This window comes from Corapipo altera, unplaced genomic scaffold, assembly GCF_003945725.1.
Source record: "Corapipo altera isolate COAL_440 unplaced genomic scaffold, ASM394572v1 0, whole genome shotgun sequence".
Taxonomy (NCBI): Eukaryota; Metazoa; Chordata; class Aves; order Passeriformes; family Pipridae; genus Corapipo; species Corapipo altera.
In genome coordinates, this window is record NW_020884872.1 from 12,927,480 (window position 1) to 12,946,300 (window position 18,821).

Below are 18,821 nucleotides of genomic sequence, written 5' to 3' on the forward strand. Positions count from 1 at the left end.
CATTTAAACACATACTGCAATTGCTTACCAAAGGCACAGCTCTCGAGGGCTCCAAACTAGGCCTGGGTGCTGTTGAGTACATGTAGTTAAACAATCTGTCTATTTTTCTTAGAGGAACACCTCCACCTTTGTCACTTATCTAAGGAATGAAAATTTAAGAGTTTTAAACATTATGTTCTGGAAAAAAAAAACACAAAAACTCAAGCAGCATTATCTAAATTACTTCAGAAACATTAGAGGAGCATCTAGGGACTTTAGGGTTGTTTGGTTTGAGGAAGCTGAGGGTGACCTCGTTGTTCTCTACAGATTCCTGAGGAGATGAAGTGGAGGGGGAGGTGCTGATCTCATCTCCCTGGGATCCACTGATGGGACATGTGGGAACAGTTCAAAGTTGCATGATCAGGGGAGGTTTAGACTGGACATTAAGAAGCATTACTTTACCAACAGAGTGGTCAAACCCTGGAACAGGCTTCCTGGACAGGTGGTCAATGCCCCAAGCCTGTCAGTGACCAAGAGGCATTTGGACAATGCCCTTAAAAATGTGCTTTAACTTTTGGTCAGCCCTGAAGTGGTCAGGCTGTTGGACTAGATGTTCCTTGTAGGTCCTTCCCCACTGAAAATATTCTATTCTAATGAATAAGAAGCAAGTGGTACAGTAACTATCTACCTTTTCAAATTACAAGTCATACCACTCTAAACATGGAAGGTTTCTAGGTTGCATATTATTTTTAGATGTTTACCTTAATAGATAGATCTTCTTTCCCCAAAGTGACTAAGGTTTTGATCGATGGATAGGCTTCTTTCTTACCTTCATGCCATTCAACCGTAGCTCTCATTGAATTCTGAAGATAAGAGAAAAAACAGTCTCTTTGATTCTAACTTCACCATGTATACTTTTTGTGACAACTTAAAACTTGCATTTATTCTGTTGAATCCAGATAATTTGTCCTACAATTGCATACAAGACAGGAAAAGCTGTATTTAACACAAATTCAAGAAGTGCTGTCAAGTCAGTGAATTGTCCAGTTAAATTTTTACATAACAACTTACTCTACATAACTTTTATCTATTTGATACAGTCAAAGAACAGAAAACAAGACTTTTTTTCTGCGTGAAATCAAGTAATTATATCCAAGGGATACTTCATCGTATATTTTAACAGAGTTCCCACTGCCAGTCCCTGACAGATTCCTTACAGCTTTAACTTAGTGGTTTCATCCTGTTTCATGACTTGTACCAAAACATACTTGCATGTAGTGTACAAATTCTCATCTGTTCTGCCCTAGAACTAATGTTACAAATGACAAAATAGGGGAATATTTAAATGAACATACTTGACAAATGTCTGAAATCAACCCCAAAAAAACCAATATTTAGAAAAGGTTTCTCTCTGACCAAATGCCTGTTTTCCCCTCAGTTTCTAGTGCTCAACTGCACCACCTAGAGACCTCCTATCTTCTTTCAAACCATGGAACAGCTCTCACAAGTTTCATTTTCACTGTTGTTCCAATTATTCACAAAACACAAACAAAACCAAGGCAGAGCACATCATTTACACTATTCAAAGACACATGGGCTGTTTTCACAATAAGGACACTAATCCTAATCAGTCTTCAAATATGCAATATAGAAGCAAGCTCATGAAAATTGCAAGGTTATGAATATTTCATCACTGCAAAAACAGATTATCGTGAGTGTTTTAAGTTAATCAGCTGCAAAAGCACAAAAGGAGAAATGGGAAAACAGATTTTTTTTTCAGTACACCAGGGTATAAGAGAGGGTTATAAGTCTGGCTTTTTAGCAAGTGAAGAGTGTTTGAAACTTAAGAATAAGGTTAAGAAAGGAAAACTAAAATAACATTTAAGAGCTGTAACTGAAAGGAATCTCAATTTCAACAGTAATAAGTTCACAAAACCCTCCCAAATATTAACAAGCACAACCTACCTTGAATAATTCAAATAACATATGAAACAAATGAGAAGGTACATAGACTACTTGAATAGGTTTGTTTGGAGCTTTAGCTAAAAAAAAAAAGAAAAAGAAATAAAAATGTGAAATTATTTATTTTTTCCCCAAATAGTATTTTGTAGCATTGCTCTTTACAGGAATAACATGCAATTCTTCTGCTGAAGTTTGGAAACATCTTAATCTTATGTTTGGCAGCTGTCCAAAATTTGGGAGAGGATCATTCAAGAAAATTAATTTATTTTTTTTTTTACTTAAAACAATGAGCTACCTTTTGTCAATAGAAATTATGAACAAAAAACAGTCAAAAAACTGACTATACCTGTCTCATCAAGTTTCTTATCATCCAATTTTCATCTTTACAATCAACTTGAAGCATATTTTCATGTGAGAAGTTTATGATAGGATTTAAAGCACAGACGACTTAAAAAATTTATAATTTTACCATCTTACACGAAAGAGCTCAGCACTGGGGCAGAGAATGCCAGTGGAATTCATCAGTTTATAAGTATACTTCAGAATGAAATAAGATTCAGCTCCATTAGAAGATCAGTTAGAAGGCAGACAGGTTTCCTTTACAGTTATGAAGATTCTTGACCATTTTATTTTCTTTAAAGTGATAGTGAATTCAGCATAAAGAAGTACACACCATGATGATAAATTATAATCCAGGTGCCCACGTAGACAAATTAGAAGAAAAGTAGCTGCATGTAGGACTGCAGAGTTCAAATTCTAACTTACAGTTAATTAACATAAATAGAAATGACAGATAATAGCAAGGAGTTCTCTTAAATTAGTTTCATAATTACCATTGAATTCTTCAACTTCCAGATCAGGTGCCACCGTGTAGTACTGCTCACATAACATCTTAGCTGTTTCATAAGCATCTACAAAATAACAGAACAAACACTGATTTATCAAAATCTTCTAGAGACGACCAGCAGTGTTTTTCTTCTCTGTGAAAGACTACAAGCCAGAACACTCATTTTGGGAACAAGCATGAAGCTGGTACCCAATCTAATCCCTTTTTGTCTGTGACTTTGTAGCCCATTAGTCAAGAAGGGCAAAATCCATTTAAAGCTCTACAAACAAAAACACAGTACTGGAGACAAGCTATTTTTCATCTTTGTTCAGGGCTTGAAAACCAGAAGGGTATAATCTTAGGCTGACCATAATATCTACTTATTTGTTATTTCCTGATCACAATTTAATGCTTGTTCTTTCCATCTCAAATAAAAAAAATGATGACATTGCAACCATAAATTCAGTTTTTCCAAACACAATACTGATTACAATACTCAGTTTTCAAGGTCATTTCATCTAAGGGGAAAGCTGCAATTTTTAAGATTCTTTGTTGTTTCCTACTGAACCAAAAAGAACCCCCTAGAAGATACCTCCCCATAATCCAAATCAGACTGTTGAAATACAGCAAGAAAGTTTGAGTCATCTTTTGCCACTACTGTCCCACAAGGCCTGCAGTGAGAGGACAAAAGGCAATGACCTTAAGCTGAGATAGGGCAGATTCAAGTTAGGTACTAGAAAAAAAACTGTCACTGTTAGAGAGGTCAGATATTGTAATAGGTTGCCCAGGGCAGTGTTTAAGAGACATGTGGGTCTGGTGCTGGGTGATGGTTTAGTAATTTACAGGATACAGTGGTGCTGGGCTGATGGTTGGACTGCATGATCTTAAATGTCTCTTCCAACCTTGACAATTCTCTGATTCTGTAATACTGGGCCCAATATTGTTTAACTTTATCCATCAGCAACTTGGATGAAGGGGCTGATGACACAAAGCTGGGAGGAGTGGCCGATACCCCAGAGGGCTGTGCAGCCCTTCAGAGGGACCTCTGGTTTTGTTACTGTTGTCTAAGATCTATTTTAGCTACTTGCTTGAAAATTGGACATAGTTTTTTCTGACACTGTGTACTCCTCTGTCCAAGGCAGCAACTATGAATTTGATGATCAAAATTGGTACAATTATTGCTATTAGAAGGAAAATCTAAACAATCAACATGACTAACATATACGATGCTGAGGCTGAAGTGTAGTAAGGTCAACCAAAAGGAAAGAAAGCTGCTGAAAAAGGCCACCTTAGGAGCCCAAAAGAGGTAGAAAAAGCTGTAAGAGCTATAAAAAGGATTACAAAGTGAGCTATCATGCGCATCAAAGTCTGGCATAAGAAAGGTTTCCCTCTTACTTCACCAAAAGCTGGAGAGAAAGTGAAGGGGAGAAATACATTCTTTCCCCCTTTGCAGCTACATAACCAGCAGCCAAGGACAGAGCGTGGAATTCTTCCCTACAGCAAAACCTGTATTTGTAAATAGATACACTCAGAGCGTGAAGCTTCCATGAGCAAGTTCTTGAAGCAGCCAGCAATGCCTCATGCCTACTGAAAGCATATGAACATTCACAACATTAAGCAAACAGGATTTCCAGTGCGACTGTGCCAGATCACTCAGGTACAACCATCACATTTATGCCTTCTGTGTAAGAGAGAACAGGCTGTGGTATGATCCAATGCACAGAGTAATGGGGAGTTTCACTGGAATATCTGTACACCCAAGGACATTTTACTGGAAGACCTAACTAAACAAATTGGAAATTACTCCCAGTTTTCTGCAGTACCAGCATCAGATATAAAAGCACTACATGAGAACCTGCTTCTAAGTATTTCAGGAAAACATCTGAAGTTTAACAAAACACACATTTCATCTGATATTTGAAAGGACAGATTAAAGCTATTAAAAATCAAATTGTTTTCTTAGTTCTCTTAACATAACAGAAGTTCCTCTATTCTCAATAATGAAGACATCAGAAAGTCTCAACAGCCCATGGCTTTACTGTGAGCAACTTCAGAACTTCCATTTCTTCTTTTTTTTATTTTATTAAGTGAACTTAAATCACCTTCACTCTCTTGTATCTCAATAACATATTTCTGAATATTCTAAGTTGGGGAGTGGGGTTCAGTCAACAAAAATGTTAACTTCATCTTACCTTTAACCACCTCTGCCACATCACAATTAGGATCAATACTTCCAATATGTTTGGGATGAGCAGGATTAATATCTCCACCAAAAAGTAGTGCTAAAAGAAAAAAGAAATGGTAATAAATTGTCTATTAAACTTGAGGTAGCCCCAAAAGTTTAAATCTGATGGTATCTGAGACTTACTGGATAGTGCATCATTTTGTAAAAAGATACTGTAGCAAATTGTCAGAATCCTTGTTAGACAAATACTTGCCTAATTCTTCCTCTTCCTTGCCCCCTTTTTTTTTAATTAGTTTTTATAGCTAAGACTAGCTAGAACAGAATTAGCGATATGGGTGAGTCAAGGTGAAAACCTACATTTCAAAGCAGACTATCAAAAATTAGATAAAATTAAAATGTAAAATGCTTCATTCATACCGTTATGTCAGAAGAGAAGCACTCACAACAATGAAAATACTACGATAGAAAGGACTGAGGAACTAAGACATCATTAAAAGCCTTTTACACTCACCTAAACTGCAATTTCACAGCTGGCACAGGTCTCCCTCACTCACACAACTTTTTCCCTGGCTCTCAGCAACATGATCCCACTCCATCCTTGCACAAGGGTCTGGCCCTCACCAGACCCTTCACTGAGTTTAACTCTTAAAGAAGTAGGAAGGTTTTACACTTTATTTCAGGAGTGAAATCGCTATTTCAGCAAGTTAGTGAGCTCTGATATGAAGCAGGTGCAGTATGAGGTGAGCAAGAGACTAGATCTGAAAGTTTTTCCTGCCCTGGTCATGGTGAGCTCACACCAGCCACTGCACCTGGCAGAACACACTGTAAGGAACAGCTTGCCAGTAACACAGGGAACAGAAGTGCAAACTACATAAAAACTTGTTTTGCATTCTGCTTTCTAACTGTCTTTTCTTTCAGTACTTCAAGATTAATATTTGTCATCCTGGACAGATTACTAACATTGCTAACACAGAGACATTACACAAAGCTAACTAAACTTTAAGCATCTACAAGCAGTTTTAGGCTTCAACCAGTTAAATAAGAGGGTCCATAGGAAAACCTAGTTCAGTTCAATGAAGCAAGTTTAACATTTTAGAATTAGTGCAAATTATGCTAGTGCTCAGCTCAAGAATTCTATTAGGACAATGGTTTTACTCTATTGCTGGAACTCTTCTACGAGAGCCTTTTAACTTGGTTTTATGTCTATCATTTGTCTGCTCAGGTACAAGTAAAGAAAAAGCTGCACATTTATCTCATTTTGTACACTTCACCACATTCCAATTATCTGCACACACACAGCAAGGCATTTGCTAGTCACATAAAAGGTTACTGGAAACACACACAACTTGTAGTACAACTCCTTATACTAAATACTCCAGTGGCCACATTATCTGTAGCATACAACAATTGCTAAGAGTTCCTAAAAGCAGAATACTGAGCAGAGAATGAAGCTCTAGAGCTAAAAGGCACAAGACACACTAAAAGAGATCACAAGACTGTCCTTAACTTTATGCAGATCACTTTCTGCATGGTTGCACATACTGGTTAATAAGACCTGTGCAAGTAATTCCTTTCACGCTGTAATATGAATATAAAAAAGTAAGTTTATTAGTGAAAACAAATGAAACAGAACCTAATGACAAAGGATGACTAATTCCAGCACTTATCCATAAATAGGAAATAGGAAGGGAAGACAAGGGATATAATTTAAAAGTTAAAGTTAGAAATACTCAACCCCTTTAGAAGGCAAGAAAAGTCTAGATAACTTGATGGAAAAAAACCAATAAAAATACATATATTGCATAACCCATTCAAAATTTATGGCATCTTTGCATTTCACTAGAAAACAAATATCAGCTCTACAAACTACGTTGAAAGATTTGTTAGCAGAAAGATACAGCTACTCTACTACGTCTCAAAGTAGTTCACGTATCACTACACAAGCCATCTCTGCCAACAAGACTAAAAAGTGACAGCCATGCTGACAAAGAGTGACGATTCTAAAAGAAAATAAACTGGTGTTTTGGGTTCATTTCTCATCACTGCAAAATACCAAATCTACCAGTCGCCAGTATATATTTTACCAACATTTGCACAGAATATTAAGAATTAGTCACGAGTAAGAAAACAAAAGCAAAACAAAGCTACAGCTTCAGGTTCATAAGCAATAACTAATAAGTTTTCAAAGAAGAGAAAAGCCATTACTTACTGTGTTGGTTAATAAGCATGCGGAAAGAGATGCGGTTGGTGTAGAATCTATCTAGAAAATACTGGATGTTACTGCTAACAAATGGATCAAAGCCATATTTTTCCTTGTATTCAATCACCCCTTGCGCCATGGTTGGAACCACATCATTGTGTCTGTTCCTGACTTTAATTAAAACATCTAAAAAGCTAGAGGAAAGAAAATTAGAAACAGATTGTTAATTAAACTCAATCTTTTTTTTCTGAAACTCAACCACAACACAACCAGTCAACCAAAAAATTATTAGAGAGAGAAGACAAAAATACAGCAGTAACTAAACAAGTCTATTTAAATAGGAGTATTTGGGCAACTTCTCACAGCACCTGTAAAGCATCTCAAATTAAGTTACTCCTCCCACAAACATTCCTTTAAATTAAATCTTTCTTCACCATTCATGGACAACAAAATATTTTCTTTTACTGCAATCATGTTCACTATGGTAACTGTCATTCCCTGCAACTTTTAACGGGAGCTGGGAGATTGGAAAGGAAACTCAGTAAAAACAACCCGACTGCCCTTCACAATTCCTAAGATAAATTAGTTTTTAATTCCTAACACCTCAACCGTGCAGTGAACTTGGAATGCACTTCCTTCACCTGGTAAATCTTTTGCTAAGTTGGAATCTCAGGACAGGTAACTGTGTGACTCCTGCTCAGTTTCCTCTCACGCCGCTGGATGGCAGCGTGAATACAACCGAGCTCTGACCGGCTCTTCTCTGGTAGCTCGGCAACTTTCAGGATAACACTTCCACTGCTTTTAACAAGCACTTTGAAACAGCTTGGAGGATTTTTGTTTCTCCTGCCAGGGCAGCTAAATACCTCTGATCTTCAAAGTGCTCATCCTTTTTTTTCCCCACATGCAGAGTCATATATACTGAAATATCCATTATTAATAGCTTTCTAAAGCCAACACATGGAAAATCAGCACTACTCAACTCTCCTACATTCTCCAATATTAAATTAACATTAACACCACAATGATTACATGAGGCTGTTTAAAAAAGTCCACAAGGTGAAATGCAGCTTTCCAAAGAAAGCACAGCTGGGAGGCTCATTCAGCTATGCCTGTATCTGCAATTCCAGTGCTCCTTTTTCAAAAAACATCAGCAGCAAAACATCCTTGGTAGATTTAGAATGACCACTGAAAAGAAATGTAGTCATTATTTTTATCAGCAGTAGAAGAATATACACCAGCTAAGGAAAGAACAACAGAAATCATTGAAAGGTCATCTAGTCCAACCCCCCTGGAAATGAGCAGGGGAAAGAACAAAGCCACCAAAAGTAAAAAAAGACTAACCATTAGTCACCACATTTAAACCAGACACTTTCTTCCTTTTCAGCACCACTTAGCCAAGGTAACCACTTGACAGTACACCATACCATTCTTAACAAGTCATACACTTTGAAAATTATTTCTCCCACTCTACACTGCCAGCTGGAAAGGAATATAGCTTCATTTTTAATAGGTTTTTTTCCATTCTCCTTAGCATAACCACCAGTTTTCACCTATGTGTCAACAAACAGTTCAGTAGTTTTTCAACATTATTCTGTTGCATAGAAAAGGAGAAGTTTTAACTGCCTAATTCCCCAATCTAAATATTATCATGATATAGAACGACTGTTCTCTTACTTAACAATCTTGCTGACTGGGCAGCTTAAAATATTTTATTGCTTTTCATGCATTTTATGTTTATTGAGTCTTGATTCTGTGTGATCTGTTACCACTGAGAGCTGACGTTAGAGACTGGTGCCTGGCTGTACTCGAGCTGCTTTTCTGTTTCCGAGCAACAAGACAGTAGCCAAGAGCAGAGCTGAAAGCAACACTTACAGTCAGGTCTGAAAGACCCGACACCACTCTCTACTGTTTGCTCTGCTACTTGTTTTTAAATACCTCCACTATCCACAATATATTCATGATGCCACGGGGGCAAATTGTTCACTGATATCCCACTACCAAAGTGCCTGAATGCACAGAGCATGACAAAGGACTGGGAGGTTTATCTGCTACAGACCAGCAAAATCATAGCTGAAGCTTAGTCAGCATAAAGAATGGCTCATTATTGCAGTGACATGGTAAACCTCCTGTTCCATCTTCAAAGATAACTCAGTTCACTCCTGTGTTTCCATCAAGCAGATGCTTTTAAAGGACCAAACACAAGAAGCACACAGGCACATTTCAAAGTGGCAGGGCAGAAACCAGAACACATCTCCTTAATTTTAGCACTCATTCCTTACAATCCCTCTAACCACCACACCCCTGAAAGACACAAAGCTTTTACTGTATTCAAATTGTGGGAAACCATATCAAGGAATTTTTAAAATGCTCATGGGATTAGCTGGGAATACTCCAGATTAGCTCCAAAAAATTTATTTACCTATTACTTTTTTTTTTTCGCAATTCTCTGTATTTTATTTTCAAAAACCAAATTAATAAATAATGCAGTTGGTTTGACAAATAAGAAATTATTAATATGAAGCTATTTTAGTCAACTGAGCTTCAGTGGCTTCTGTATTAACAGAAAAATATTTAAGGCATTACCACAGCTATTAAATAAATGAAGTCTAGAGACTTCTGCAAAGACAATTAATGAATGTCACAACAGAAGTTATTATTTAACTTCCTAATGACTATATATATTATTCTATTTTGATCTATCATCACAGTGCAAGACATGAAGCATAAGAAAGTCAATATAAAGACAAGGGGAATTTTTGCTATGTCTCTTATGGATAGTATTATCTGACAGATGAAAAACAAGAAAGTGATGAGTAAAAACCCTTTTAAATGGAACAGACATGCAATTTTTTTTTTTTTTTTGATTGGTTGCTCTTTTTTAAAGCAGTGCTAGCTGGTAGCTGAGTATTACCAGAAAGAGAGGTAAAAGTTCACACTCTGAAAGACTTCTGTAGTAGGCAGACTATCTACTCCGAAGCACAAAACTAACTGAAGCAGCATTTACTTAAAAGTAACAAAACGGCATCTTCTAAATCAATATACTCCAATATTTACTTAGTCCAAATTGCTTACAGAATCCCTATTTCAACTGCAGGGCTGTAGAAAGGCAAGTTATTTGTTTACTAAGTTTCCTCTCTGTGTGTTATCTCTAGACTTAGGCAGCCTATTGACTCAGCGGCTCTCAGCCCCGGGACACTCCCCCACACACCCTCCCATGACAGGGTCACAAATAGAAAAGCAGCAAAGAAACTCAGGGGTGTAAAAGCTGGAGTAAGTGCTCCTTGAAAACGCAGGTGAACTGCATGTTTTACCAACTCCTCGATTTTTGTAAAGCAACCTCCACCTGTGTGTTTATACAGATGCATATTGACCACTTGGGAAATTTCCAACACTTCTGCCAGCTTACACCCTTCACCAAGAGTGGACACCTTATCTCTGCACTGCTGCTATCACACTGTTTGACAGAACTGTGGAAAAACTTCCACCTGACCCCTCTACAGCTTGAGAAAAGATATTTGTGCTATCAGAAATGCAAAAGTAAGCTACCATTTGGCATATGCCCATAATGCTGACAGTGACAGTAATGTGGCGATGTTGCATTAAGTCTCCATAAGCTCTGCTGACCAACAGAATGTAACAGAAACTGAAACACCTCTGAACCTCTTCATCACAGAAATGCCGGGACAAAAAATCCCTTCAAAGCGTTTTGTCCCACATTCATAAAAAGATAACATTCTTGAACGTGCATCTGCCCTCCAAGTCATTCACTAAGAGCAGAGCTAAACTGGGCCACTCTGAAAACCATCAACTTCAGTTTAGTCTCTGCACTTACTCCTGTGCCTGCTCACCCTCTCCACTGCGTGGGCACTCCTGTCTGTCTCTGCTGGCCACACACTGGAACAGTTTAGGGCCCATAGGGCTAAAAGGGGGCTATTTTTCCACTCAATTAATTTCCCAGTTCACTTCACTGCATAGCTTCCCAGACAGCTGTGCCACTACACAGATAACATCCACAATACTGTAATACTAAGAGATAAAATGGCTTCCTCAGAAAGAGAGCCCAAATTCTGAGAATACCAGAGCAGACTCCCCAGAAAAACAGAGATGTAACACAAAAATTGGGAGACAGTTTTATGTTCAACTCATAAAGGCATTGCACCATTTTAGGAAGCATTAATTGAGGAACTACAGCCAACACTGTGGCTATCTGTGGATATCCAACCTCTTAGAAAGATCATTTTAGCTCCCCTTCTCTCCTGTGGTACTGTTACCCTGATCAGCTATAACAGAAACTGAAGTCCACCCGAGCTGACAAAAAGACCACCAAGGTACTCTCTAATTTCCAAAATCAGCTGCTCTGCTAGTCTTCATGCTTTGAGTGCTTGACACAACCTTCAGCTCCAAACAAAAGCTGCTGGGGTGGTACAGGTACAGAAGTACTTCTACCCAGGCAAGACTCACATCTTATGACACTAATAAAGCTAAAGGAAGAAGAGATGGGGTCCATCATGAAATGCCAAAGTCACTCGATAGCACACAGCACCCTAACAAGGATGGGCACTGAATGGCCAAAGGATGCAAGGCTGGGTTTTCTGTAATATGAGCTATAATGTTCCATTACATACATTACATACATAACATAACAATACATAATATGTAAAATGTGCTCTCCTACAGCGTGCTCCATGCAGGAACAGCACAGCTGAGAGGAACCAGGAGATGAAGCCTGCTCCAGCCCCTCTTTATAGGCTACTACACGCAACGTACTGAGAGATACGCTGCAGATACTGCCCAGACAATAAGGGCTTTGTTTCAAAGGACTGGGCATACCTTACAAACTTCCAGGTTTTTCTTTGAGCAAACCATTCTGGTTGAACTATTTCTATGTATGCATCCCTAAACACACTACCACAAAGTCCCAGATAATGGCTCAAATTTTATATTAAATGATACGTGCCATAACAAAAGAACAGCAAACTTTTCTGTACACTAAATGAACTCAGGGATGAGTTCTTTCCCCACTGAAAAGAAGCTCATTAACTGATACTTTCTGACCATACTGATACTCTTCTGACTATAACACAAAAGTAGGACAGGGCTAGATAGGAGCAACATGAAATACTGACATAGGACTTGAGAAATCTGTTATATTTATCTGTGGATTATTACAAGATAAATATGGACATAGTTAAGAGTATTTCTGAAAGACACAGTTTGCAAAGAATATTTCAAAATTGCTAACTACAGCTCAATATCCAGTTAAATGGCATAGCCTTTAGAAAGTTTGGAAGAGATGACATATCAAGAGCAGGAATGTAAATCTAACTTTCTAATCTTAGGTAACCTATCCAATACTGTCAAAAAGAATAAATTTGCTCTTTAATCAGATAATGCATTTTTCATCTCTTTTCACAGGCCAAATTCAGTATAAGAGACAACTCTTACTGTCAGAGTCCCTAGCTGGACTTCACCCCAATAGGTAGCAATAAATTCCTAGCATCCTTATTTTATGTACTTAATTACAGAGAATTGCAAGATTTCAAAGCTTTTAAGAAGCATTTATACTGAATGTGTAAATATTTGGTTCATTATGAAATATTTGTTCTTTCATGCTAATATAGAGCATTGCAAACAATATTTCCAGTTGCCATGAAACAGTATCAAGAATGCCATATCCATATGGCAGAATCAGATAATTCATGTGATAATTGTGAACAGACTCTAAAAATAGATCTCCACAAGAACTACTCATTAACCTTGATAAGCAATATATGTGTTGAACTGCTGAAGTCCAAAAAAAGCTGAAATTCAGCTACCTAACAGCAGAACACCTAACATGGTTCCAGAAGCAACATAACTACTTTGCCTCAACCTGCACATCCAGGACATTATAGGCTTAACACCTGCCAGGCTCACTTACATGCCTAGGACAGCTTATGCCACCTCAAAGTGCAATGGACCCCTAAATTTTGGTACCTTAATCCCACTCAAAGGAAAGCTTGCTGATAAACTAGTCACAAATAGAAATTCTTGTATCATCAGCCAACAGGTTATAAATATAGAATCACAAAATGTCACAGCTAGAGGCAGTAAAAAGTTTATCTATTTATCCTCTACAGATTAAGCGTGACTAGAACATCACTGAAAGCTATCCGATTTATTCATCAAAGTTTTTAAAATGGGATGCTCTACAGCCTTCAGTCTGTTCTCATTAATATTACAGATTTTACTTTTTGCCCTGTGCCTAATCTCAACTTTAACAAAAATAAGCCATTTTTCAGTTCTCCAGCTCTTCAGTTAGAGCAACCAATGATCCTTTATTACAGTGACTTTTTTTGGCACACAGACTTCCAGTGTCTCCACTTCAATCTCTTTTGTCTGCCAGCCTAAACAAACGGCTTCAACATTATTCAGAGGTGGAACTACTCAAGTCTCTATTTCTTGCTCCTTTCATACCAATACTGTCCAGGACTGTTTTAAATTCTTCATAGGTAATACCCAGAACTGAAGACAGGATTCCAGCTTTGGACTCACACTGAGAAAATACTTTCCCTTTTTCACCAGCACTACAATTCATCAGTCAGTCTATAATCTTTATGGTTCCTTCTGCAGTTCTGCCATGCAGGTAGCTTTGTACTCATGTGTTTGAGGAGCTCCTGAATGTATTGCTTGACACAAAAAAAAAAAAAAGGATAAAGATCTCAGATAACAGGCCCACAACCAAAAGAGCATAACATCTGAAATGCACTATCTACCAAAGCCCTTACTTAGCCTAATGTAATGTGACAGTCAACATATCTGAAGCTAACTAAAGGCAAAACACCATTTCTGCACACCACAGGCCACATCTGGCACAAACAGAGCAAGAGAGTGTTTTATGAAACACTCTCTATAAAGCACTGCTTGATCAGGCAAAATTTCAGAGCTTAAAAAAGAAATTCAAGTTTAAAAGACAAGCTACCCTAAGAAAGTTAATTAATGGAACAAAAAACCTGCAAGAAGTAATATCCTGAAACAAAGCTGGCTGCCCCATGGTACAGGGTAACCACAGACCTTAGTGTTGGGCATCTGTGTGTGTTTTGGTTGTTTTGTTTTCAAGTCTCTGATGCATACGTTGCACCTGCTGAAGGAACTCACATGTGGGTTCTTTTCTGGTTTATGCTTAGACATTTCAAGGAAACATTATAATGGCAATTTTAATATAATTTTGTTGATAAAGAGAATTAGCTAAGCTTTCCTTTCTTCCCCAGTAATGTTATTCAATGAGATAGGTAAACATCACTAATTGAAGTCCATTAAAAAAGCTTTTAGATAAAAACAATGACACATTGAACAATTTCAAAAAGAAAAAAATAAAACTATTAATGTGCTAATTTACATTATACATAACAGAGTACTAAGCTTAATGTATACTAAAATGACATTTTAGTCATAAGTATTTGATACACAAGTATAGTCTGACATCCCTGTTGTCTTCTCAATACAGCCTTGGAGGAAGCATTTTTGCCATTTTTTAAACTACCAGACTGCACGAATGCAAAACATAACATTCAAAAGCACTACATTCTACTCCAGATTACAATTTTGGCTTTTGCCATACAAAGTCTACCTTACAAATAAGGTAATTGTTATCCTACAGTACAAAACCACTTGCTATTTCAGACAGATTATTTTAAATGGACTGTCATAAGAAAACAAATTACTCACTCATCCAGGACATGAGGATCCTCAGGACTTTTATTTTCATACTCTAAAAGCTCAAGGAAACTCTGCATGTACCTGAAATCAGCAAAAATGAGAAAGTTAAAATACTTAAACCTAAAATACTTAAACCTAAAATACTTTTGGAATTTCTTTAATTTTAAGACTACAGTGTCACCTAAAACAACAGAAGCATAATACACAGCTCTCTGCAAAGGCTAAAATTAAGTGGGATGCTGCAACAAAGGGAAAGAAAGCAACTACAATATATTATATTGAGTTAAAAAGTATTACTTATGACTTTACAGTCTGCAATTCAGGAAAACTGCTATATAAATCCAACTGAAGTTAACAGGAGCAAAACCTCTCCATTGATAGGTCTGTAATTTCAGATACCTAGTTTGTCCCTGATTTTCCTGCTCATGCACTCTTTACAGATGTTAAGTTTCTTCCTACACTCCCATGAGAGCAATCCACTTTTCCTTCCAAAATAAATCTCAAGGGAGCACTCCCCTAAAGCCACACTAACAGGAGTGCACCAAGCTGGTCCTACCACAGTTCTCCAGGAGAGCACACCCATCCACAGGCTCCCACATGTCCTCACGCTGTGTCACAGGCCATGTGACACAACCCTCACTTTCACAGAAACACCTTACACAACACAGCTCCCTCCAGTTCAGACAGTCGGCTCACAGGAGATTAACTGAGGCTTAAAGCCACAGAGATACCACAGAGGACCCAAAGAAGATTTAAGGCAAAGAACCACTCAGTGTGAACACGGTCAGCCTACTCTGCAGGACACCAGCCCAAGAGCAGTACAGATGCTGCCACCTCACATCACTGGGCCTCAGGACCAAGTATCCCCCCTGGAGTATGTTCATTTAGCAGTACAGATACAGCTTTAAAGACTACAGAATTGGAGCTGTTTCTTGAAGTAACTCACACAAGGTATCAACAACACACACAAAAGGTAGGGTTTAAAGTCACCAGAAGGAGCTGTCATTCCACTCCTTTTGTCCTCCCTTTGCTCCTGGTTAAGCACTGCCACTTACACTACAATATCAACACTAATCATATGTACCTGTCAACAGCTGTAACTCCTTCCAATGCTGAAACAGACTGATAAAAAAAACCAAACACACCTCTGTCACAGATGAAAACAACTCACTGGAAGGTCTAAACAGCTAAAGGTACAGCACAAGAGCCTACAGAGGGAAAAAGCAAAACAAGTGACCAAGCAAAGCATTGACCAAGCCTTTCCCCTTTCAGTAGCAGCAACTCAGTAGATCAGATCAGCTCAACAGAATGGCCTATGCATAAGCTCTTTTGGTACCAGTTCTATGTTAAGACCAGCATAATGAGGCTATTGAACTTCACCCTACATCTTCAAGCTACAGCAGAGTCAGCATTGTTGTTTACCTGACTCTCTCCAGAACCACCTGCTGCTTAATCCACTCCCATTTCAAGCTGCAACCACAGGTCACTTTGACATTCCTCAGGGAGAGTGACATTCCGTAGGGAGACTGACATTTTCAACAACAGTCAGCAGAGCAACACCAATTCCTGTCCCTCAGTGCGTTTGTGCACTCCTTCAATCATCACAAATGATTACAGAAATGCCCAAATGTTTGCCACTTACAAGTTAGGCAACTAGGTGATACCTCTAGTACTGCTTATTTTATAATGTGTTCCTTTATGCTGCTAAGAGATGGCACCAGTTTACAAACACCATCACACTCTCTGAACTCAGCTGCTCGACCTACAACCATGGACAAATTATGATCATCCTCACTCCAAAGAGGTAAATGTTCTTCAAACACCAAACTTTGATAATATTATCAAAGTCCTGTTTCTGAAGGACACCAACACATTTGAGAAGCAACACAGGAGGTTACTACAGACCTCCTACCAGAAATCTCCAACATCAGCAGCCCTGTGCTGACACCATGGATAAAACAGCAATGAATGCTGCTGGTACTCAAGGTAGCTCACACCCGATTTTTGTGCTGTGTGGGTTGGATTGGTTGCCTATCATTACTGCTACAAGTTGCACTGAGATTCATACTCTCTGTTCGCTTACTGGGACTTTGATCCTAAGACTGCAGCCTCTGCAATAATTAGCCATCATTATTCCTGTGCTGAAGGATCAGCATTACTAGGATGTCGGGCAGGGGTAAGCCAAGAGTTTCTCTCATCTAATGCAGGACATAATTGTGCAGAAAACAGTTTCAGTCAGAAAAAGACTAAAGCAGGTCTCAAGCACAAAAAAGCTGCCAAACATGGTCACCAGCCTTCAGTGCAACCAGCAGCCAAACACCTTCTGGGGTCGTTACGCTGCAGGCTCAACATAGCACCAGTGAGAAATTCTGAAACAAAAGGAAATTACACTAACTAAATGTTCTAAGGAAATTTATAAATGTGCTGAAGTAACTACTCTTTAACCTCTGTGGTGATGGAGAAACTATGAAAACAAGCAATGCTTTTCCTTTAGGGTTAACAACATTTAGATGTCTCTTTCTGATTCTAAAGTCAATGAATACTACCTTAGAAGTTCACTAGCAAAAGCACCGCATCCAGCCAGTCAGAGGGACTAGCTCAGAGGTTCACTTCAAATCTAAGTTACTCAAATTTCTTCCAAGCCCTTGACTAAACAAAGCTAGGAAAAGGTAACCTTATGTCAAACAAATCCAATCCGCTGCCCAATGCCTACCACTATATGTCACCCAGTCTGGGATACTGTAATACCCTGTGCATTATCTCAAGTCTCTCAATAGAAACTTGGAGCTGCAAATGCGGTACATCATCATCTTTTATACAGGTGTGATCTCCAGTTTGTACATCAAATTCAGCCCCCTCACACACTCCCTCCCAAACACCTCAAAATTAAAGAAATGAAGCAAAAATATGTTTAAAAGGAAATTCATGACTGGTTAGGATTAAGTAATTCACAGCATTGTATTAACCATCATCACCATTACACTCTGCCAAAAGCTGAGCAGTCAGCAACACAGTTAATTCCTGTAACAGTGTGTGGAAAAGGTAATTCCCCTTTCATAAAATCCATCTATTTCCTTGCATTTGCTTTTGATTTGAATTGTGGGTGCAGATAGGAATAAATCCTATAGTTACCACCTTCATTTATCCAGCAATGAAAATCAAGACCCTGTGATGTTTAACCATAATTCACATACAATTACCAGCCAGAAAGAAAAAAGGAGAAAAGTACTGGAATAATGCATGACTTGCTGTATCATTAGTAAATCAATACAACTATACAAGACACACATCTACAAAAAAAAATACCAGCACATATGAAAAAAAGGGAATGTCAGTTATATTTTGCTGTCTTTAGTGAGTCATCAAAAGAAAAAATCAAAGCCAATGCCCTTCAAATCTGTTGTCTTTCTGGTGTTTAATTTTTTATCACAATTCACTGCAATTCATCGGACAAGCTCTTTGGTTTCAAGCACCCTTTAGCCTTGTTCTTTTCTTAATTACTGCCAGGTAGATTGAATTCTTGTTAGTCTGCCAACTGCAGTAATTTTAGAATGGCACACTTCATACATGAAAGCACTGTAAATGCCCATAATGTTAACTTTGGATTTTCTTTTCTTTTTTAAGTCATACAAGATACTTTTGCTTTTTTCCTCGATGTGTATTTCACTAAGATATTCCTGTAGAATCACTCTAATACCAAAGCACTAAAAAGATAAAACAAATCTCCATGGTAACACAATCTTGTTAATATAGTCTCAATGTAGAAAACAGAGAAAGAAACAATTATTAATCCCCAAATTGTACTTATTTCTCTAATGGTTCTTTCCCAAGAGATAAATAGAAATGTATAGCATCTTCTAAGGAAAAGTGCTAAAGAAAAATAGAGAAATTTGGCCAGGGTTAAATAAAATGGGAATTTTACATATGACTGAGTAACATATTGCACAAACCTCACATTTACTTTAGATATT

General features: G+C 38.0%; 1 protein-coding gene across 4 annotated transcripts in view; it reads right to left on the reverse strand.

The window, feature by feature from the left end:
- Positions 1-18,821, reverse strand: part of PDK3 (pyruvate dehydrogenase kinase 3) — a 51,999-nt gene that overhangs the window by 10,996 nt on the left and 22,182 nt on the right. For all 4 annotated transcript variants that reach the window (XM_027636876.1, XM_027636887.1, XM_027636905.1 and 1 more), the window contains 7 exons: positions 14,860-14,931; positions 7,162-7,346; positions 4,960-5,049; positions 2,775-2,852; positions 1,945-2,021; positions 741-842; positions 29-139 (listed from right to left, as the gene is read on the reverse strand). In XM_027636876.1, the coding sequence (XP_027492677.1) occupies positions 29-139; positions 741-842; positions 1,945-2,021; positions 2,775-2,852; positions 4,960-5,049; positions 7,162-7,346; positions 14,860-14,931 (715 nt within the window). The remainder of the gene's footprint in view (positions 1-28; positions 140-740; positions 843-1,944; positions 2,022-2,774; positions 2,853-4,959; positions 5,050-7,161; positions 7,347-14,859; positions 14,932-18,821) is intronic.